The 24,102-nt window shown below is 40.0% G+C and overlaps 1 protein-coding gene across 6 annotated transcripts in view; it reads left to right on the forward strand.

Annotated features, from left to right (window-relative positions):
- The window catches only part of ESRRG (estrogen related receptor gamma), a 550,758-nt gene that overhangs the window by 360,173 nt on the left and 166,483 nt on the right, over positions 1-24,102 (forward strand). For 5 of the 6 annotated variants that reach the window (XM_054690589.1, XM_054690590.1, XM_054690591.1 and 2 more), the window contains one exon: positions 14,626-15,041. In XM_054690589.1, coding sequence (XP_054546564.1) covers positions 14,639-15,041 — 403 coding nt within the window. In that variant the 5' untranslated portion in view covers positions 14,626-14,638. Of the gene's footprint in view, positions 1-12,064; positions 12,088-14,625; positions 15,042-24,102 lie in introns of those variants that run through there. The other variant, XM_037495644.2, reaches the window with a different exon arrangement.

Below are 24,102 nucleotides of genomic sequence, written 5' to 3' on the forward strand. Positions count from 1 at the left end.
ACTACCCCATCCTTCATTCTCAAAGTTCCCTCTGAACTAGCCCACTTCTGGGTCATCCTACTTCATCCTAAAATTATTTTTTTTCTTCTTGGCCACTGACATCCTTCTGAATTCAATGCAAATAATTCTGCAAATAATGTTTATTTAGTCTCCCCACAACTCTCTATGATATATACTTCCCACTAACACATTCAGCAACTGAGGTTTGCGTGTAATAAACCAGAGCCCACTGTTGGGATATCCATTGTTGGTGAACTCAAAGTGAGGTCTTCTAATGAAAAAATCTTATATAACCATTTGCTAGTTACCTGTAGAGCATTGTTCTCTTTTGTTTTGTGATATTTAAATCAAATCACTTAGCATCTTTACTATGACCTAAGGAGATAAAAAAATAGCTTGTCTATGCTGAGTGGTTTGTCTCACAGATTCTTAAGATTGTATGAACAATGCATTAAAGAACTTTGTGCTCCAATATTTAAAGTTGTGTCTGTATGAATTCAGGGTTCATTCATTCATACCATCACTCAGGCCCAGGGTAAATTTTAGGAATAGAGAATAATGTATAGTCCTCCTTAGGTGAAGGGACAAAAATAAGTAGATATATTTAAAATAACGAGATCAGTGCCATTGTAGAAATAGGCTTCTGAATTTATGAAACTCTTAAAGGGCAGCAATGTCTGGGAAGACTTGCTGAGTTAGGCTAACTCAGTAGTTTGGCTAAAGAATAGGAACTAGCCAGGTCATGGGGCAAAGAGATAGGGAGACACAGTCCAGAGGAAAGGGAAACTTGACTGGCAGAGGGAAGCTTTACACATGGTTAAGCAGTACACATGGTTAAGTCCAAGGCAGAGAGAAGGGGGATGTGGGATCTGCTCATGGGACATGAGTCACAAACCTCTTGGCTCAAAAGCATGGTTTCAAGCCATAGTATGTGGAACCATTGAAAGAAATGGACTGTAAATTTGGTCAGCATCATTCTCAGGAATATGCAGTTTTTTTACCCTGCAGGATCCTCTCTTTAGGAAAAGATAAAGTCACTATGGGAGATACTGTTTCTCCTTACCTAGTGCTAACTTTCGCCACCTTTCTGGGTATGAAAGTTAAGGAAGGGAAAATACATGCTCTGTGATTTATCTCTTTCCCTGACAGGGAAGTCATGTTAATATTCCCACTTGAGAAACATCTGATCAGTTGGTGATGAGTTAATTTTTAAATTTGCTTAAGTCACTCTGGAAGCTTTCTTTCCTGGTAACTTGGTACACATTATACCATTCTAATGACATTTTTCTATCTCTACTCAGGTTTTATATATATATATAATATATATATATATTATATATGTTATATATATTCATGTTTCATTTATATATGACATATACATGCATACATACATATATGTGTGTGTGTATATATATATAGCCCCTCAATACTTTTTTACTATGTTTTTGTTTAAATCAGTTGACTCTTCTCTTTTGCTTATTTTTACTTATTAAATCCCAAATTGTTCTTTATCCTATCCCTAAAACATCTATTTCCTTGTTGGAAACATAGAACAAATAAAGATTTTTAGAAGTCCTTCTTCAGTCATTTACAGCCACACATTTTCTTTCACATACTGCATATTTGTTAAAGCTATTTTGTTAGAACAGTAGAATATTATTCACTGTGAGTTTACTTTTGATTTCATTTGCCTCACTATTAAGTTAGAAGAAGATCTGAACTAAAAAATGGAAACCTGCCATTTGAACTCAGTTCCACTTCTAAGTCTGGGTGTCCTTGAATAAGTCATCCAACTCACTTCCCTGGCCCACTGTGTCCTGGGTCTTAAGTGAGAAGTAGAACTAGCTGTTGATGAATATTCTATATCTGATTATTTTTATTTAAGATCTGACAAAATCTTTAGGAAGCAGAGGAAACTTCTGGTAATCCAAAGTGAGAATGTTTACTTACTGATTGAATTTCTCTTTATAGATGAATTTTATTGAGGTGAAATTTACATACGATAGAACACATGTTTTCAGGGCACAGATGAGTTTTAATAAATGTGATCTGGATAACATAATCCACATACCTTGCTCCAGACAGCTAAAAGTAACTTCTGTCCCCAAAGATTAGCTTTGCCTGTTCTAGGACTTCACATAAACAAAATTTTGGAGTATCTACTCTTCTGTATCTACCCTGTTTTTTGCTTGCCAGAATGCATTGGCTCTTCAGCCATGTTACATTGATCACAGGTCACTTCTTTATTGTTCAATAGGACTCTATTACTTATATATCACAATTGTTTATCCTTTATCAATAATGGGGGGTCAATTTCTTTTCAGGATAGAGTTGTTATGAATGAAGCTGAGATAACTATGCATACAGTTGTTTTGTAAACATGTTTTCATTCTTAGCAAATAACTAGGAAAGAATTGTTATGACGTTGTGTCTCAACAGTTTAAAAGTTATAAAGCTAGGTGCTTATAAGAAACTTCTAATCTACTTTTATTCCAAAAAAAGATGTACCTTCTTTTTACCCCACTAACAAAGTACGTGAGTTCCAGTTGCTCCACATCCTCACCAGCAGTTAGAGTTGTCAGTCTTATGAATCTCAGTCATTCTTATGAGCGTGAAGAAAATAATTTATAATACATAATAGTAGTGTAACTATGAATTTAATTTACATCTGAAAGTCTAAAAATTATACAATTCAAATTACCCTGTATAACTTAGGTATGTCAGAATTAGTGTATTCCTTAATGCACTAATATTTAAAATTTTAAGTCTTATATTTTATCATCTTCATAATCCTTAATCACTTATATTTCTTACTGACACCTATGGATGTTTTTACAGGTGATGTGTATATAAATATATATTTGTGTATTTTTTGTGTCAGCATTTTGTAGTTTCAAGTTTTTCTTGTTACAAAATTATAAATTTTGTCATTTTACTAATAACTTATCTCTTAGGAAGCAATCTTTTATTGTTGCTAATCACTGAAAATATCTATACATCTAGTTAATCAGAAGATTTTCCATCAGTAAAATGAAAGTTTTCTTTTCTGTGAGAAATAGTTATCTTTATATAACAGATATAAGGTTTTTATAAATTGGACATTAAGATACTCCCAGTTGAGTGATGAAATTTATGAGGTAAAGTCTTCTCTACAAAAACAATTGATGGGTGATAATCATGCCTATCTTGAAAATCAATGCTTTGATCATAGCCTCTCCAATTATTATTTCCTGAAGCTGAGGGATTGATACCGTGTATTCCAGCTGGTGTTCCATACAACTGGTTTAGAGAACAAAAGGATAGTTCTTTTGATATTTGTAAGAAAATTAGTTGGTGAGCCAGTTGATTGAACTTGTAATCAAAACTTCTCACTGTAATATTCAAACAATATCTTTTCCTCATTTTATAATGTGTGCCTGTGGATCTTTATGTACTATTGCCTTTAGAGATAACAAATTTTCACAGTGTTAGGAAGCAGTAAAACACATTTAACACTAAATCTTGACTGAGCGTAGTTTAATCTCTCTCTGATGCAGAGAGCACTTTATAATTTTATAGCCCTCACAGCCTCATTATTGTGAATGCCAGTTATTATATTGGCTAAGAGTAGAAATGATGGTGTATCAAAAGTATGTGCTAATAGAATCTTAGACTGGGTGAGATGAATGTGTGTTTACTCCTACACGTCTCTTTATTGTAAATTATACATGATTTTTTTTTTCCATTTCCATTTCTCCTAGGTATCCCCCCTCCCTTCACTAGTCTTTCGGAATGTATACATCACTCTTTCTTTCCTTAACAAAAATACAATTTCAGGCTTTCTCTATGTGAAAACCATGACAAAGTGATTTTAGAGCCAGCTCTGAAAAGTGACTAAACTTGACAACAATTGTATTTTATGACAACCTCTGCTTTCATGTCCCTGGCCTACTCTTATATCAGCTTTTTTTTTTTTTTTTTACTCCAAATATGAACAATTTCATATCTCTATATTGGCTGAAAACAAACCACTTTAGCAGGAATACATTTTAATGGAGAGGCACATGCTTCACTTAAGTCACCAGAGCCTTAACACCTTAACTCTGTAATATTCAATTTCTCACTCACCAAGAACCAAAGGCTTTTTTTTTTTTCATGGTTTGTGTTCATAGGGGTTGGGGAAGAATTAGTATTATGGAACTAAACCAGATTAAGAGGGAATGTGAATTAGATTTGGTAACAGATGGTGCAGTGGAAATTAAAGGTTCTTTGCGAATGGAAGCGACAGCAGCCCGCCTCTGCTCCCGTGTCCCCCCGTCCCTGTACTTGATAGACGGGTATAAATCACAACAATCCTGTCTTGACAGCTAATTTCGAGAATTTGATCTGGTTAAAGACATGGCTTTCCTGCTCCACTCACCGAAACCTGCTTCTATTTTATTTTTACACAGCACCTTGTCATATTTAGAAAAGCAGACTCACCTGCCTTCCCTTAATGAAATTTTTCTTAATTACAGTTTTAGCTCTTTAGTGTTAATTACTTTTCCATTTAGCCTGAATTTTCCTAATATCTCTGAGGATTTTGTTCTATGACCCCCCCCCCCATTTTGCTCTCGTCTCTGCTTCTGTTGTTTCTAAAGATGCATTTTATTACCAGAAGTTGTCTCTGAAGCCACTGAGAATACTAATTACCCAAATCATTATTTTAAAGGAGAAGGGCTTTCAGGTGCTGTACTAAAGTTACCAAATCGGAAAAAAAGAAATGAACAAGGTGTCAGAAGCTGTCCTCCCAAATAGCAATTCTTTCAACAAAATTGCACACAAATGGTGAGTGACGACACTTTATTTTTTGATTCATCAGCGCTGCAGAAATATCTGCTCCATGGACTAAAATAAACCCCACCAAGTAAAAAGTTGTGACCAATCCAGTTTGTGTTTGTGTTGACCTTGCAGTGCTCTAGGAAATCATAATGAAAAGGGGAGACCAGACCTTGTAGTCAGGCCTGTGCCTCGTGACATCCAGGCCTGCAGGCCGGATGAGCTCAGGAGACATGAATCAAGTTGCCTCTCACAAATATCCACGTGGTGTTTGGGCTTACAACATGGCAAAGCAAAGGAAAGAGAGGCAAGGGGGAAAATCACTCCAGAAATGAGGAGAAGATTCTTTGAGTGTGCAACTAACAGTTGGTAGAAATGAAGCTTCCTACTGGCAGTCAAATCAAATGTAGTAACAACTCAACGGCTCCCTGCTGCTCGCTGACAGCGTGGAGTCCCGCACTGGCACAAACATTCACTTAAACACTGATTGCAGGGAATTGCCCTTCCCGCCAACGCCTCCCACCAAAGACAGAATGAGCAAAAGGAGAACCATTTCTAGGAAAAACCAAGAGTCCTGCTCCCCAGCTCCCTGCCAATGATCTCGTCGCTCTTTTGTAGCCCACTGGGAAAAAGTCCTCTGTTGAATGTCGCTGCAGTTTTATTGTCATGTTGCAAGTTGTGTATGCAACTTCTCTTGCAGTGAGCACACACATGTGTGAGCACACACATGTGCGTGCACACACACACAGGCACACTTATGCACACATGCACATGGCCAGGGTCCTGGGTAGTGACTGAGTGCAATAGCAGCGAAAGAAATGGTCATCCCGGGGCTTGTACTTCAGGACATAGGTCTTGCTCTCACGTTTCATCTGAGTTACAGGCTAGTGCGGTTTTTATTTGGGAAAAAAGTTTTGTTTTTTTTTTTCCAAATGGCAGGACTTCCTTGAGAAATCAGGTAGGCATACCTTCTCCTTTACAAGTTAGGAAATTGAGGGTCAGAGTGACTGGCCCCATCCAGAGCTGGGTCCCTTGTTGTCAGAAGCCTGGGTTTCTGGGAAAGGCCAGAGGTGGGAATGCTGGTATAGTCCTTGTTGTTTCTTTGATCAGATTTTCTTTTTCCAGAATTGTCACTAGATGTAGACATTTTTCCCTACGTGTTTGCTTGGGGGTTTTTGAATGTGGCAAATCCCAGGCAGCCCTTCTGATCAGAAGTCCCAGCTAGTTGGTGGCTTCCATTGGCTTTACTAGGTCCTGGCTAAATAATCCCTTTTCACAAAATCTGTTCTGCCCCAAAACAAAACCTTCTTCATTTTCATGGTTTGAGTGAAATATGTGTCTATATGTTATTTTCTCTGGCCTGCAAATATGACTCATGTGACTTGGCTTTAGCTTCTCTTTAACCATCTACTTCTTTGCAGTGTTTTTTTTTTTTTTTTTTAAGGGGAAGATGTCTATGATGTCTCACTATTAGCTGGTCCCCTTTGCTCCATGCCTTCCCTCTACTTCGCTGTTCAACTGAACAACACCTGATACCCTTAGACCCATAATCGTAACCTCTGCTCTCCTAGAGCATCAAGGCCAGGTGTGTTTGCCTCCAGATGTTAGCTACTGCAGACTAAATGATTAAGGTAAAAGTCTAATTATAGTTTAGCCACCATCCAACAGGGAAAGATGTGCTTTGTGAACCCTGTCTGGACTGTGACTCTCCCACGAATGCAGAATGTTCTGGAAGCGACCTTTATCCAACAATGGCTTATTCTCAGAATTTAGCTTTTCTCACCACTAAGACAGAGTTTCAGGATCCAGTTTAGAGATCTACCCCAAGTGGACTGTCCCTCCTTGAGGGTGGCAGCTGGTTTATTGTTTATTGTCATTGCTTTTGCCAACATTTTCTTCATGAGTCTAAGGTATCAATTTTATGATCTCAGTGTCCCTCTGCCACATCCTGAAAGCATTCTTGTTTCCTCTTTGAGCATAGCAAAGAGAAGAGGAAGTGGAAATTCAGGAAGCCTGAGCTTCCATTGACCCAGATTTGATTTGTGAACTGCATCACCAGAGCATGTGTGCAAAGCATCTATATTCGATTGTAATTTATAAAGATCAGCACATAGACTTTCTGAGAGTTGGGTGTCTGTTTTTTTCTCCTCTAGCGAGACACTGTGAGAAGGTCTTCATTTAGTTGCTAGTCCCCTCCTGTGGTGTTGGATTTGTTTCTTCCCTGGCTGCTTGAAAGCAGAATTGTCTGAGCAGAAGCGCACTCTATTGATCCATATTTCTGTTTGAAAGACCAGAGATTTGTAGAAGTAAGAGCCTATTTCTTTTCCCCAGAAAGCTGACTACAGAGATGGTCTGTTCAGGGCATAGTAAATCTCTAAGACCGAAGAAATGTTACGTTTAGCATGCATCTTAAGCTTCATTTGGATGATTTGTCTTATGTCATTTTTTTATTCCCATTTTTACCTTCCTTTCTTCCCTTCTCACCTGCACCAGGCTGGTTCACTCCACCCTGGGAATCGTGACCTGATCAACATGTGGCCATTTACTGTCCAAGTGGATTTTTCTAAAATCCTTCTGGTTTTTAGGCTTTTGGTCCTTGCAGAGTTACCTCTGCCTTCTAAGAAATATTCTTAGGGTTTGGAGATAAAATGCCTGTTTGGCCTCTGCTGTCCCTCTGAGCTTCTCACCAGACATTTCTTGAGATTCCTTTTTATCATCCATAGGTGTCGTTGGAGTAAGAGCAATTTTGAGGATGTAGTTAATTAAACTACATTAGGGCAAATATACACACTTGTTAAAACACTTAATTTGCCTCAATAATATTGATTACATGGCAGAAGTTTGTTTAAACAAAATGGCATTCCCCCCCTACTGGTACCGTACTTGAATGCAATCTGTATAATATCTAATAGCCATCATCAGTTAAGTATCATGTTAGTTATAAAGTAATGTCATAAGAATTGATTTGGCCTTGGCAGTGGAGGAGACCTCTCCCTTCAAAGTCGATGTAGATGAACATTCAGAGTTTTAAGCAGAATTGCGGTTCCTATAAGCGGTGTGTATTTTATAGACTTATAGCTGCTCTGTATTACGTGAGTGCCCATTATATGAAAGAAAAGCTCAGACAGTTAATTATGCAAAGCATCATGTATGCAATTACCCAGCATTATTATTCATTTAACAGTTTTATTGATTTGCCAGTCGCTCACTTAGTGTATTTAGAGTAATAAACAAGGATGCTCACCCCCAGATTGAAATAGGTCCAAGAAAACAAGCTAAGGATAAATGACTCTACTAGGCGCCTCTGCATCAGATCGAATTTTTAAATACTGAAACTGTCAACAATCATAATGTGCGACATACTGTGATCTCACGGGACCAAATCTTTTCCTGTTAGTAAAGTTTATCAACCAGGAAGCACAAGAAATCACCTGGCAGGACCTCCCCTGGTTGCGCAGCAGTTGAGCGCTGGGCTGCAAAGCTGCCCGCAGCCTCTGCAGCACCGGTTCGATCCCCGGCCGCCGGTGAGGGTCCCACAAGGCACTCGGACCTCTCCTGCCACGCCCGCTGCTCCCTTCAGCAGTCTAGTTCGTCAGTCTGCCAGTTCTGTTCCCTGCTCTGGCTCTGGTGAATTCTCTCACCCTCCCGTGCTTCTGACTATACCCAGTGCTCGTATAAATAAATGAATAAATCTTTAAAAAAAAAAAATCACCTGACAATACAAATGGAAGCACCTGCAGTTTTCTACATCTAAAATAGTCTGGATAACTTCATAAGACCATCAGCAGTGGCCTTGAACTTGCATGGTGGAGTAAAACGGGAGATGGTACATTTATAGACACCTTCTAACACAGAGATACTGACGACATTCCCAGTCTTGTTTGCTTGCACCCTCTTAATTGTGTGTTTCTCTTCCCATCTCTCTGGGCCTTTGTTCCCTAAAATGAGTAATTCTCCATTTCCCTTCCTTTGTTTGAGGGTGAAGGTAGAGAGTTTATAGGCCTCTCTATAAGTCAGATTGGATGAGCAATGGTCATGGTTTTCTTGGTATTAAAGGATTCCCATAACGGGAGATTTCAGTGCTTACACCACAGTAGTCCACCAACCTAATGTCTGAACAAAATTGGATGGGACAGCATCACTGAACTCTATGACCCTAGGAGTAGGTAGAATTTTGGCGAGGTCCTTCCTCGTTACTGTTTAGTCATTAGGTGTGAATTACACTCACCAGGCACTTCCCTTTATTGACTGGCCAGAAATGCATTGGGAGTCTTTAATTCACTGGCCTGGAGTTCCCTTTTTTTTGGGTGCAGTGCACAGCCTTTTACAGAATTGGGGAACTTTCAGCTTAGCTAGGGCTCCAATCTGTTTTTTCTGGAAGCTGGCCCTCTGTCCCCACCCTTCTTAGCTTTTGTCAGCCACTCAAACGTCAGCTTTACAGGAAGCTGTTTGCTTACTCGTGTTCTTGGTGGAGTAAGTTGGAGAGAATCTTTTATACTAAATGCACAAAGTATTTGTTCAAAGATTTGAGAAGCAGCATTACTGAATCACTGTGGTCCTGTTATGCAGAGAAGTCTGTTCTCTGAGATGGGCCTCTGCCTTTATTAAAGAAGGCCTAAAATGATACAGAAAGGTGTGCTTTAGTCTTTCTGCACATGTGGGTCAGCATTTACAATGCTTTCTTTACAATGAATGATCTCCTTCCATTGGGTTAACCAGGCAGACCTTAAGATATTTCTTATTAAAAGAAAAAATCCTTTCTCTTCCTTCCCCAACTAAGCCAGTGTACCTTAATGCAATGATGATATGTTAGGCCCTGTGGTTGTCAAAGCATCGTATTACGGTGATGCCGTAATGACACCCTGTCTCTGTAAAGTAGTCATGTTTTCTCAAATCACACGTTGCACCGATGATTTCTGACATGACACTTCATTCGGTTGCTTTCCCTTTCTTCAGCATCACCATTCTCTGACAATAGCAGCTGGTGCCCATTTCCTTACTAAGTGATTCACATTTTGCCACTTTACGAGAGTGCAATTAGTTGAAGCAGGGGAAAAAAGCCCATTGTGAAGAGCATGCTTAAAGTTGGAACTCAGGCAGCTAAAGGAGCTGCTGGGCTTGCCGGCTCGAAGCTGGGGTCTCAGGGAGCTGTGTTCGTCAGGGAGGTTTTCTTCTAAAAGCATTAAAACAAAACCTATATGGTAATAAAAGCTTTTTGTTTTTTAATAAAAGATACCTAACTGTTTAATCCGATGATTTCAGAAGTCAGGAACCTTCCCAAATCCTCATAGATTCATTCTTATTTTGAATAAGTAGCGATTAAGTATCAAAACTTGGCAATCTTCTTGTCTTCCAACCCTGAATTCTGTTTCAGTGAGAGCGAGTCAAGGGTTCATTCTTTTCTTTCTCTCTCTCTCCCTTTTGTAAGCTGCAAGTTTGTGGCTTCAGTCTCCTTAAATAAAATCATGGAATATACATCGTTCAAGGAATTTATAATGACTGTTGGTACCTTTTTGACTCCTAAAGATAAGTAATATAAAATAATGACTTACTGAGTTGTACATTTTGCCCATTTGTCTGTTACTGATATAGGTGTAATCGAAGTCTCTAAGATAATCTGGCCTTAGTATAACAATCAGGAACATTAAAGTAGCAAATAAATTAGAGCACTCTATAAAATTCCAAGGATAAAATAGGGAGTTTAAAAAGAACCTACAGTTTCACCGAAGTGTTAATAGTATATGAGCTGATTCCACATGACTGTAATATCATTGGTTGACAAATAAAAGGATTGGTTAAACCAAGTCCCTCCTGTGAAATGTAGGCCACCCTGGACATTGACTCTTGTGCATAAAAATTCAAACTCGAGGTGGCACATTTACCTGGATCTAGGTAAAATCTCTAGCTTGATAATTTTAGTTTACATTTGATATTAATTTATGGATAATCTCTTGGTTTTGGATGATCTTAATTCCTGTACAATAGCAACTGGAGTTGATTCTTTGTCTCATGCTCACTCTACAATGCATATCCATACACACAATTAATTCACTTTCAGAAATTGCATTTTATGTATTTCAGCAACTTCAGAGTTTTCTTTGCCTGATTGTTAGTGTCTGACACCAAAGTCCATTTTTACCCTTGCTGACTCTCAGGCAAGATTGGGTAACAAGTTCCCATGTTGAAGCGGAATAATCAGAATTAGCTGAGACTAGATCTCAAACTATGTCAAAAATGCTTTTTATAGCACTGAAATTTCCCTGACCTCGGGAGGACTATTAAATCCACAGATTTAGTTTCACATATAAAAACAAAATGCAATTCTTGATATCGCTCCTTTTTGCTCCAGTTTATTCTCAGGGTGTTTGCTCAGAGAAGGGTTTTTAGAAAGTTACCAGTTTTCCCTGTGCTTCTGATCATGTCTCTTAAAATAATAAAATAAAGACAATTGCTCCTAGGCTTTCAAATAAATATTTCTTACAGCCTTCAACACATGTTATTTCTATTCATAATTCTTAACTGAATTTAGATTTTTATTAATCCAATGTGACCTAAAATTTCTGCATTAACAGCACAATGTGGAATTGGGCTTATTCTCTTTGGTTACAGATAAAGCCATCATCTTGAAAATGGCTCTTTCTGACAAAAAGGTGTTCTTTGGAAATAAAGTCTTATTCACTACATTCCTCTTAGAGTTAATGTGAATTTTAGTGCCTCTAATTTTAGATTGAAGTGAAGTCTAGAATAAAACCCACCAGCTGACAATTGAATTTATAGATAGTTGTGAATATTTCAGGCTTGAATAATAGAGCTGTAGAATTTCAGAGACAGAGAGGGAGAGAATTAAGACCGCTGTAGTTTTAGGGTATAATGAATTGGTGTCTAGGAAGTATTCAGTGTATGAGCTAAGTAGTAATTAGGAGACAACTGTGCTCTTTCAGAGGTTCTGTTTCGGTGTCACTCCTACCCCAGGAAGGGAAACTCCACCGGGCAGGCCTGTGGCCAGTGTGGTGGTTCCAGCCATTTGGCACACATGGCTGAGCTGTGTATCTGCAATCTATCCTGAACCATCCCTGCCCCCACCTGCTTGGTTATTCCTTTCTTAATTCAGTGAACACCCTTAAAAACTCTGTTAACTGCAAGATATTTCTACACTGGGCTGCAGAGACACACCTGAGTTCAAAACCTGCTCTTCCCCCTTCTTAATTGTGACTTTCAGAAAATTGAGTGGCAGCTGAGATGCTTTTGCCTGAAGACACAGCTCCCATCCAAGGGGACCCTGGAGATAAGGTGAAGTTCTCTCTGTCAAGTGTTAAGGTCAGCAGTTGGCACACAATACACCCGGTTTTTCAGGGACTCTAAGGACATGCATTTGAGACATAAACTTTTGTTGCCTTAGCATATAACTATTCCTTACATGAGAAGACAATCTCTGACCTTGTTTCTTAGTTAGGAGCTCTGCAAACTTTAGATGTAGGTGGGGAAAAACCCAAGAAGAAAATTGGGAAGAAACTGACTGTAGATGATACAAGAAAAAAGATGGAGAGAGAGAGGAGAAAAGAGGATCTAGAGAAACAGTTCTGGGTCGTGATCATGCAGTCCGCAGCATTGCTCTTCTGGAAAGAACAAAAAAGAAGTGTTGCCTGGCAGGGCAGATGGCGAAAGAGTTAATTGTCATCACTGTGAGAAATTCAGTGCCAAAGCGAGGAGAGGGGAGCCACCATGTTTTAGTACCCTAATAACTTCTCACTCTCGCCTGAGATCATAATGTATGTGCGAGCAGTCCAGTAATTATAAGGTAATAAGTGAAGTGGTGGTGTAAGTGCTCTAAATTAAAAGGAATTCGCAGGGCTGCTATAAGTCAGCGCCGACCCGCTTTCTTTCAAACGTTGACTTGAGGAAAAGTGCTTAGCCCAGGGTGCAAGCAGGGAGACAAGGAGAGCGATCTATTAATTACCATGCTCATTAACAGTGACTGCACAGCAGCAGCAGATGCGGGAGGGAGCGCGCCCAGGTTCCCGGCTGGGAGGAAAGCGCTGTTCCTTCACTAGTTCTTGAGGAAAGGACAACACACGTGGGTGGGCGAAAGCCAGGAGATATTTTTGTGGCTCTCTCCCGCCTATTTGCTTTCTTCCCATCTTGATGTGTCTTCACTTTAGAAAGCTGAACACAAGGGCCGATGTTTAATAGACGTGCTAAGAGGCAGATTCTTGCTTTGCTTTTTAATGTCGGACAATTTATGCTTACAAAGTAATGCTTTGCTCTCAAATGGATATTCTCTGAAAGGAAATTGCATACTTTTCTTGACTTTAAGGTAACAGAACAAGTGGGGGAATGGGACATGGAGGGGGTGCATGGAATGTGTGCAGTGATAAAACGTCATGTGATTTATAAGTGCAAGAGATCTTTGCCTGCCTTTGGAAATTATTCTGTGACTACTCCCCCAAACTCTAGTAAATGACCATTTCCCTGTGGGGTTCCCATAAATCACCTATCCACTGGGAAGCAATTATCAGGGTCTTTTCCTCAACTGTCACCTCTTCTTTCTAGAGTGGGCTCTCAGAAGGTGCTGAGAGAGTTTGCTAAAAGGGGTTTTGCACTATGGTGAAGGGGAATGAAAATCAGACCCATTATATCTTCTCATCTAATTACCTTTTCAGAAATTTAATCACTTGTGAGTCCAACAAAGAAAGAGGGTCAAAATGTTTCTTCTAGATAAGAAAGATGGTTTGCCAGATTAGATATGCTTCATCATGTTTCCTTTCCGGAATTGTGATGTTAAAAGACTAAAAGAAGAGAAGAAAAGGATCACCAAAAATCTCATTATTTCTCAGGACAAAATTTGATACATTTCTCCCTCACTGAATATAAAGTGTCAGATGCATGGACCCAGGGTATACTTGAGGCTCTTGGGTTTTATTGATGCATCTCGTAAACAGTAGCAAATCACACACAGATAGGCACACATACATAAACCTACACACACAAACACAGCATACACAGACATGCACAAACACATATACACAGTCATGCATTCACAAACACACATGTTACCTGCACATATTTATTCATCAGTGCTGGTAATTATTTCACTCAGTTTCGTAGGCTCTAGGAAATAATCCTAAAATATTGTCCAGCACTTCATACTTGATATCTTCTATATTGCTAAATGGCTATGAAATAGAGCAATTTAAATAAAGAAGCAAAGTGATTGAGGATATTTTCCCTATGTGTCTCAGTCAGATCAATAAAGGACACAGTTATGCTTATGGAAGCGTGCTGACAAACAGTAATTACAGAGCTGAGGAATCCTCTGTGCAGCATTGAAAGTAAAAGTTTGGTTCTGCTTATAATAAAATAGTGGTGGTAGCAGAGAGAAAGTGGAAGAATCAGAGGAGGCAGGATAAATGCCTTTTGAGAAATGATACGGACTTGGCAAATCACTCCCCTTCCACTGATAAATTCAGAATCTGGAGAGTTGACTTAGATATTGACAGAGGCTCCCCAAGAAAAGGGGGAAATAGAGGAATTGAACCCGTTAGAGCTTGTTTATGGCCCTTCTGAGCACTTTGATGTAACCCTGTCATGGCCATATGCTGATTACCGTTTTGTAGAACAAGAGGGATAGGCCAGAGAATGAGTGATGTGCTGTCCCTGGCTCTTCAGAAGCAGCTCTCTCACAGCACAATCCTTTAACATAGGAATTCATTTTCTCTCCATCCTTCCCATTCACTGCCACCTGTTTTTTTTCCTGGGTCTCTACCTCCTTGGTTTGACGCTTTCTCCTTCTCTTTCTCCCCTTGTGTTGTGTCTCTCCCTCTATCTCAGGCTTCTCTGCAGAATGTCAAACAAAGATCGACACATTGATTCCAGCTGTTCGTCCTTCATCAAGACGGAACCCTCCAGCCCGGCCTCCCTGACGGACAGCGTCAACCACCACAGCCCAGGCGGCTCCTCGGACGCCAGCGGGAGCTACAGTTCCACCATGAATGGCCATCAGAACGGACTTGACTCGCCACCTCTCTACCCTTCTGCTCCTATCCTTGGAGGGAGTGGGCCTGTCAGGAAACTGTATGACGACTGCTCCAGCACCCTGGTGGAAGACCCCCAGACCAAGTGTGAATACATGCTCAACTCCATGCCCAAGAGACTGTGTTTAGTGTGTGGGGACATCGCTTCTGGGTACCACTACGGGGTCGCGTCCTGTGAGGCCTGTAAGGCCTTCTTCAAGAGGACCATTCAAGGTAAGTCGTGGCCTAGTGGTCCCCTACCCTCTTCCTCTACCTCCCTTGACTTTTTTTGCTACTCCTAGTTCTTATCCTTGCTGATTGTCTCCTTTAATATTGTTGTTGTTGTTATTTCACCTTTATTATTTTTACGGACATCCTCTCCCATGGCAACATCATCTAAGTTTCAGATGTGCAGGACTGAGAATCAACTTGTGTACCTGCACATGAAGGTCACCACTAATAGTCAAAATTGCTCCTTCTCCATCCCATTGCCCCCCTTGTCCTGATTGACCCTCATGTTCCCCCCCTTTCCTACAGGTCCCACTCATTGGTCTTAGTCTAAAAGCTTATATTCACACTTGTTAGTCAGGAATCACAGTCTTGGTTCTATCTTGAGTAGAAAGTAGAGATAGATTAAAATGGATAGTGGACGTTTGTAAAATAAACTCCTCCCCCAGATAGGCCCTCTATGAATCCCACTTTCACTGGTAAGCTTGAAGGATGGAATAATAATTAGCTTTGGGTGGAGTTTAAAAGAGCAGAGCAGTGTAGTCCTGTGTAGCAAGTGAACAAATGAACACTTTTGCCTCTTCAGTTCTTCTCAAGATTCTTGGAAATAATAAATGTGGCAGACATGTGCTTCCTGAACTTGGGCACGCATCAGACATACTCAGAGAGCTTGTTAAAATGCATATATCACCTGGCCCTACCTCCAGAGTTTCTGATTCAGTAGATCTGGGCTAGAAGCTTGAGAATTCATATTTCCAGGAAATTTGCAGTGAGGCTGCTGCTGCAGTCCAGGGAGAAAGTCTGTTCCCTCCACATTTAATCAACTGCTTCTTCCCTGGGATTGGAATGAATTAGCATAAAAGTCTCCCAAATCATATCAAACAATAATACATGCCTCCAATACATATAAGACATACCCAAACCTTTGTAGATCTCCAGATTTATAAATAACATTTCCCACACAAAATGTAGAAAACTACCATCGACATTTACAAATGTTCTTTTAAACTAGTTACCCACAGAGCCAGAACTCAACTCATTTAAAAAGCTATGGAGATATATTCCCACAGAAAGTTCTATTTCACCTTCTTAGACACACTTTTGAAGAGAACATTGTTTCCTGAGGATCCACTGGGTACCTGTTATGCCGCCCTGCTCAGTGGTTTGCAGAGGGTGTCTTCTAGTGGGGTCTTCTAGCATATGATGGTTCTCAACCTTGGCAGCTCAATGGAATCTCCTGGAAACTTTTAGAAAATACCAATGCCAGAGGTCATGCCCCCAAATTCTGAATTAATTGACCTTTGCACGGAGAGCAAAGAAGGATATTTGAAAACTTCCTAGCTAAGGCTTCATTAAAGCCATGGTTGAATACCAGTATGCTATGCCCAACTCTATATCCAGGCCTCTCAACTATGCTTGGATGAGCAGGATCTGCACCACTTGGGGATTTGTTGAAAATGCAGATTCCTAACTTTATCCCAGATTACCTCCATCAGAATCCCTAGGGTGATCCAGCCTTTGGTGATGTACTAGACCCTCCAGTGATTCTGATGCTCACCTCCCTTGGGGAACCACTGAGTAAACCTGCTAGTGCTGATTTTCACCTGAACATTGTCACAGCTCTTGCTAGACATACTGAAGTCAGTTCAAAAACATAGACATGAACTGGTTTTCAAAGAGTGAAATAGATTATATTGGTTAAACTCTAACCCTTCCAAAGCTGATTCTGAAATCCTGACTAGGCACACAGATTCATCTCCCATCCTCCCTTTTTAAGAGTGTCTGGGAGCATGACTCTTTTCAACCAGTGGCGCTGACGATTCTGTGGAGTCTTAGGCCACACTGATGGGTTGCACCTTTGCCTACTTGCCTTTCTATTACCTGTTGTGGAGTTTCCTTGGTTCATAGCTGAGGAACAAACAGTTTAAGAGTTTATTCAAAGTGCAAAGTTTTTAAAGACTCATATCATGGAATGGAGAGTTCAGCCTCAATTTTGTTTATAGCCTTTTGTAGGTTTACAAGGAACATGGGCCAGTTCAGTGTGGGGTATGTACAACTATATCTAAATATCTCAATAGTTAAATCTTCCTTATTATGGCCCATCATTGGCAGATTTTATTAGTATTCTCTTACAAAAGTACTTCATCCATTGGATCTTTCTGTTTTTCATTCTCATTTATTTTGGAGGTTTTCCTATCTAGTTCATGGGATATCTAAGGGTGAAATGAATGGAAAATCACATGTAACAAGGGGAAGTAGAAACAATGGTGTTTAATATGCAAAACTTCCTTTTACATTTGGGCATTTCAAAATTATCTTCCATCTCCTTACCAATATTGCAAAATAGGAGAACAAAAACACACTTCAAATCTTTAGGTTCTTACCAAGCCAGTTGTCCAACAGTGTTAGAACAGCTCTGATTGACCAGAAATCGAAACTGTGAGCAATTTGATTTTGTGAACTCAAGTTTACACCTCTCTGAATCTCATTACACAAAGATAAGCAGATATTTTGGAATAAATTAATAAGTACTGTGTATGCTGATATAATTAAGAGGTTTCCATTATGAAAGCCACTCTTTCACTTGCCCAACAGATACTTACTGAGAACCTACTGTGAGCCACAGAGCACACTGACTTGGAGTTTCCTATTCTTAAAATTTTCTTAACGCTCTTCTCCCAAAGTCTTGTGGATTGAGTTGAATTCCTCCTACAAATGTCTCTTGCCTTCAAGGGGTTCCTAATATTGGGGATGTGGCTGGCGGGGGGATGTGGATTGAATTCTCTCATCCTTAATATATTTCTAAGGGTGGAACAGCTATGTGAGAAAATGATCTGACAATTGTTTTAAAAAATCACGATAGCTTAGATATTAATAGCGATGTCAATTTTATTTACTGAACAATACTGGGATAGAATAATTGGAATTCTAGGCCTGATTATTCCTTAGGCTGCTGAAATGCTACCAAGAGCTTAGCAGAGCAGAGCGCAGGGTGATTCTTGGCATTGATGTATGGAGCTCCATTTTACCCCATATTGGAGAGAGCAACTTTCAGGGATTTTGAAATGAGACAGAGATGTCACTGTCCAGATTAGTACTCTGGACTTGCCCACCTGGCTGCACTTGTAGCTGGCAGCTGGGCGGCGCTCAGTAAGGCTTCCCCGCTAGCTCCATCAGCAGGCATCACACCATACTGCTTGCTTAGTCCCCAAAAGGCAGTGAGGCAAGTAAAGGGATTAAACTGTGAAAGTATAATATAATAATTAGGGTGGTAATTGTGAGAAAGATTGGAACAGCCCCTCCTTTCTGTGGCCAAGTAGTGTTCACCATTGAACTCCAAAGATGTTGAAAAGTGGCCATAATCTTTGGTACCATCACTGACCCTTATTCTGATGCATACAACCCATTCTTGTGCCTGGAGGAGGCATTGGAGCCAAATTCCCCTTGACACATAGTAATCTCACCCTTCCCTGCCTGAAAGCTCTCCAAGGAATGAGAAGGGATTACAAAAGTCTTTCTACTGTCTCACAACCCTTCTGCCAGGACATTATGTAAGTGTGGCTCTGCCCCACCAGGGTGTGTTTCTGGCTTTACCGAATTGGTCAAGGCACAGGCATCTGAAGGCGTAGTCCCAGGGGATAGGCCTCTTTAGAATCTCTCCTGTTATAATCATTTATTTTTATGATTGGTTATAGCATGTGTCCTAAATATAAAGTTTAAAAGTTGAACAAAATACTTCTTAAATGTAGAGCCTAAAGAACATGTATCCATGAGTTTATCTTGAAAAGGTAATGAGAATTGTTCTTTTCAAAGCTGAATGTGGTATTCCTGCAGTGAAGGGCAATTAATCATAGATTTCAGTGAAAGTCAACCAGGAAGGCATATATTATTTATTGACTGTTTCCAAGTTATCATTGGAAAACTATTGAATTAGGTCAATGTTTAGTTAGGTAAAAGTGAAGGGGGAGGGGACTGCTTGTTTGTTTTCCCCACTGTCCAAACACTTTTTTAGGATTTTGGCAGTTCTGCCTTATCATCTGAGAGGGGTACTGGGACAGCAGATTTCATTTTCATTCTCTAGGCTTATTAAATCTTGAGTTGGTGATATCGTTATTCTGATTTTTCTTTAATTCTAGTTTTTGCCTCAAATCATAAATGAATAGGAGTATGGGATTTTCGTTTTTTTAACCCTTTCACTAAGAATTTTCTCCAACTCTGTTCAGGAGGCAAGAGAAGGAAAATAATTTTATATTATACATACTTCATTATTTAACATACAAAATACTAACCCTAACTAATGTTTTTATTTCTATATAAGAATATGGAAAACTGTACGCAGGCAGACTGAGGAGCACCCCGGGATTCCCCAAGCCTGCATACTCTAAATGGGTTCTGCCATCCGCTGCATAAAGACAAAGCATTCTCTTAGTGTGAAAGAACTTTAATAGCATAGAGTGCATAGAAAGAAAAGAAAGGATAGTAGTTTCCAATAAAACACCCAAAGTTACCCACTCCCTTATGTGTAAATGCCCAGCTAAAAAGGGTTGGCCCAAAGTAGGGTCGCTGAAGCCCAAAAGCTTACCACAAATCTAAGGCACATTCTGGTGGGGAGCCACAAGAAGGAGGCTAAAGGGTTCCAGCAAGTCTAAGACTCAATGGACAAAATCAAAGTACAAGTCAAGATAAAGGCTGCCATTGTCAGCCTTCCCCTGGGTCTCTTTCTCACTTCTGTTCTAAGAGTCTCTGTATGTCCCCCAAGTCCCTGGTGCAAGTACAAGGCTGAAAAGCAAGTGGGACTTTTTTTTTTTAAGATTTGTTTATTTATGCATACAACAGCTGGGTACAGGCCAGACATGTGGGGTGGCATGGGGGGTCGGGGAGACAGGCAGTGAGAGGATTCACCAGAGACAGAGCGGGGAACAGAACAGGCAGACTGACCGAAATACACTGCTGAGGGGAGCAGCAGGCGAGTTAGGCAAGGTCTGCTGTGCCATGTGGGTAGCTCCCTGGCCAGGGAATGAACTCATGCTGCAGTGGCTGTGGATTGCTTCATAGGTTGTACCTTAACTACCCTTGTGCCACCAGGGAGGTGCCCAGCAAGTGGGACTTCTTATTCACATGTCTCTCTGCTCCATGTGCTTCCTCTGAGTCCTCTTCCAAGTCTTCTTCAGCTTCTCCTCCCCAATCAGGTTCACTATTTATTAGGTAGGACAGGGGACATGGAGCCTCCCTTTCTTATTATACTGTTACAAAATGAGTGTTATACACACAGACACACACACACATTTGTGTGGCTAATATAATCATTTCAACTCTTCATTCTCATGCTACAGATAAGGCATTATTTCCCTTCTTTTGAAAGGAGAAAATTAGTCATGCTTTGCTCAGCATTAGGTGTATGTTGTGCAAACGTCAAGGAGCATAATCACACAAACCTGGATGGTGTAGCTGCCTGCGTGCCTGGGTTGGATAGTGTAGCCTATTGTAAGTGTACCCCATCATTCACCAGAACTTAGATATGTGATGCATAACTGCACCTGTTCTTAATATATGGGATTAAGAAAAACAGTATTCATAACAGCATGGTGTTTAGATTCATGTAAACCTGGCCTAAGTCTCAATCACTTACCAGCTTTGAGACTTTAACTTCTCTGTGCCTCTGTGTCCCAGTAGGACAGATTAGCTGAGAGAATGGACTTCAAGGTTCCTGCCCAGCATAGGTGCTACTGAATTATTGACTTCGGTTGATATTGGTGATATGGTTGAAGTACTCAACACAGGCAATTCAAATATTCTAAAACAAGGAGGTGTCCTTGATGCAAAGTGGGAAGGAGCCCTGACTTCTTCTGCACACAGCTGTGGGCCTGTTCTGTACCAGTAAACTCTGTGTGCATTCCTTACTCACTGGTGCCATTTTATACTAAGGAGGCATTTGGTTGGCTGACTGAGAATTCAATTAGTTTTGTTTCAATTTCTGGTGTTCAATTAACCTTCATCACTAGATAGGAAACTGGGTGACTCAAAAAGGAGCCTGAATCTTGGAACTTGATGCTCATTTAAGCTTCATGTGTGGGATTTAGGAAATGATGAAGCAGAATATCTTTGCAGAGGGAGGTGTAGGAGTAACCACTATGAGAAAAGTCCACGCTGAGTCCATTTGTGGCACCTGGGCAGGAGAACAGTGGACACCCACATACTCTATATGTCAATATTTAAAAGTATATGAATCAAGATAATAAGCTGTGAGGTAAAATATGTTCTATGCTCTTATTGGGCAAATATGCCTCCTTTATGACCTTGAAGGCCAACATTGCATTTTAAATTCTCAGACTTGTAGGTGGGTTGGTTTCAGAAAAAGAGTGGAAGAAGGACCTCACCTGGTGGTGTGGGCAGTTGACTGCAGCACTGTGAAGCTGTCCGCAGCCTCTGAAGCACCAGTTCGATCCCCAGCCGGCCAGGAAGTTGCCCAAATGGTGTGGCTAGACCTCTCCTGTCTCGCTTGCTGCTCCCCTCAGCAGTGTATTTCAGTATATCTGCCTGTTCTGCTCCCCACTCTGTCTCTCATGAATCTTCTCACCCTCCCATGCATCTGGCCTGTACCCTGATTCTCCTATGCGTGAATAAAATAAATCTTTAAAGAAAAATTTTAAAAAACAAACAAAAGGAGTGGAAGATTTGACAGTCCTTAGCCTGCAGCCTAGTCCATTTCTGTTCTTCCCGCTACATTCCATCATTTTCTGTGCACAGTGCAGACACCACTGCCCACATACCCAGGGCCCATCAATCCGTCCCAAAGCAGCCCTTAACCATGAATGGTCTTCCACATGGTCCAGCCCTGGCCACCTTCCAGAGAATGGACCAGAGGAGAAGCACATGCACACCCTGGTGATTTCACCAGAGAGTTTATAGGTAATAGGTTCAGGGGACAGTGGAGCCCAAAGGGGTCAGTTATAGCAGGGGCCTGTCCCCCCCGCCTGCGGATGGGCTCCTTGCACCACAGATGCCTTCCAAATCCAGTGGCTCTTGTCATCTGGGTCAATAGGTAGCATAGACAAGAGGCTAAATCTCACTTTAAACTTAGGGAATTAAAGTTGAGGCATTTCCTGCAAACAATGTGCCAAAGGCTATGGCTCAGACTGTGGATCAGATGGCCGACTCCCTCCTGAAGCAAATGGTGTAGCTCTGGATCTTCCCTGTATGCTGTATTTTCTTTGCCAGCCTCTGCTCTTTTAGTCTTAGAATAGAGCATTAGCAACAATGGAGGAAATAAGAACTTCAAAATGGAGTGCCTATATGTCATATAAACTTTCCAAAGGAGATAATAAGGTATTTTCTATTTGACTTAAATTGTGTTTGGAGAAAATAATTAGCCCAACTTATAAATGGCAACACTGAAACTCTAATATCTTCTAAAATTAAAATCCAAAACAATATGCAAACATTTAAATTGACTTGAAGGATCACAGTGATTATCAGTTGGGATGCAGTATTAAATATTAAGGTAATATTTTCAAAAGAAATATTCTCTAGAATTCATTTGTTAATGCAAAGCTTACTTTTGTTATAAAGTGAATTGACTTTTCCACTTTTTCTTGCATTTGATGTCAATTTTGTCTTTTTTTTTTAGAAAAATGCATTCATGTTGCCAAATTATACATGAGAAATATTACTCTTACTATTTTAATCATTAGCATCACTGTTATTTTAATAGTGAAACTTAGTATTGCAGAGTTTCTGTGTTGGTAGAGAAGATGTGAATGGATGTTTTAGGAAAAAGCATCACTTGCAGTTTCATTTTTCAGTTTTGACTTCCCTGGAACCACTCCTGTGATAAGTGAGTCCTGATCCTTCCTCATGGTTGGTTCTGACTTTTCAAAATTGACCTGAATTATCATTACTTCTGAGGTTGTTGGAGAGCTCCTGGTCAGCAGACTTTTCTGTAAGGAATCAGACAGTGAATCACATAGACTCTATATGAGGATCGGTGGGTCACTTGCTTTCTGTGGGTCCCATGCTCTGACTCTCTTCCCCTTTGAAGAATATCAAAACCCATCTGAGCTTGGGGACATGTAAACATGTGGCTGGGGCTTGATTTATTGTTGACCGTAGTTTGGCTAACTGCTTGAGAAGAAAACTCTCACTTTATCTTTCTTTTTTTTATTAAATTATTTTATATAATTCTTACATCATTTTTCATTTTTGTGCAATGTATGCATTTTCATTTTGGTTATATTCCCCATATACTTTATCTTTCTTGTAAGCAACCTTAACTCCCAAGGATCTTCATATCAGAGGACTTCTGAGGCTACTTTGCATACATACCATTTGTTTAGGCTAAAAAGAAGTTCTCTCATGACACTTTTTCAGGTTACCTCAGTTTCAGAATCTTTTCACTTTTGGGGGGGATAGATTTTCTAGTCTCTTTACTGTTCACTGTGACACACGTGTGTGTGTGTGAATGTGCATATCAGCTGGTTAACTTTCAATTTGTGGGGTATCTGAAACCCCTCATAATGTTTAAACACTCACCTCACACTTGTTAGGATCACTAAGAAAGAAAAAAGGAGGAAGGAAGGCAGGGAAGGAGGGAGAGAGAGACAGAGACAAAGAGAAAGAAACAACTGCTGCTAAAGAAAACAGAATCATGTAAATTAAAAGTAAAATATTCAGAATGGTTGACAAAAATTTGCATCTTGGATTGTATAAAAGAGCAGTGATTCCTTTCAGAGATGAAATTCCATGATTGATCTTTGATCAAGGAAAAGAAAATAAACAATTTAAATATCCTCACTATATTTTTGTCCTTCAGATGTTAGGAACTCAAATTTGTGACACCAGGACCTCTGGTGTCTGTCACATAATTATTAAATACATCTGTAAGCAAAATTAGGTAAAGGGTGCCGATAAAGTTTTAGAGTTTATGCTAAAAGTAAATATCAGCTTCTACTGAAGAGAAGTTTATTATTTATTTACTATTTTAACATTTATTTTACTTTTTTTATTGTGGCAAAGAACACATAGCAAAATCTTCCACCCTAGCCCTTTTCAAGCACACAGTATGTTAGTG

The sequence above is a fragment of the Talpa occidentalis genome, unplaced genomic scaffold (assembly GCF_014898055.3).
Source record: "Talpa occidentalis isolate TD23 unplaced genomic scaffold, MPIMG_talOcc4v2.1 talOcc4.8, whole genome shotgun sequence".
NCBI lineage: Eukaryota > Metazoa > Chordata > Mammalia > Eulipotyphla > Talpidae > Talpa > Talpa occidentalis.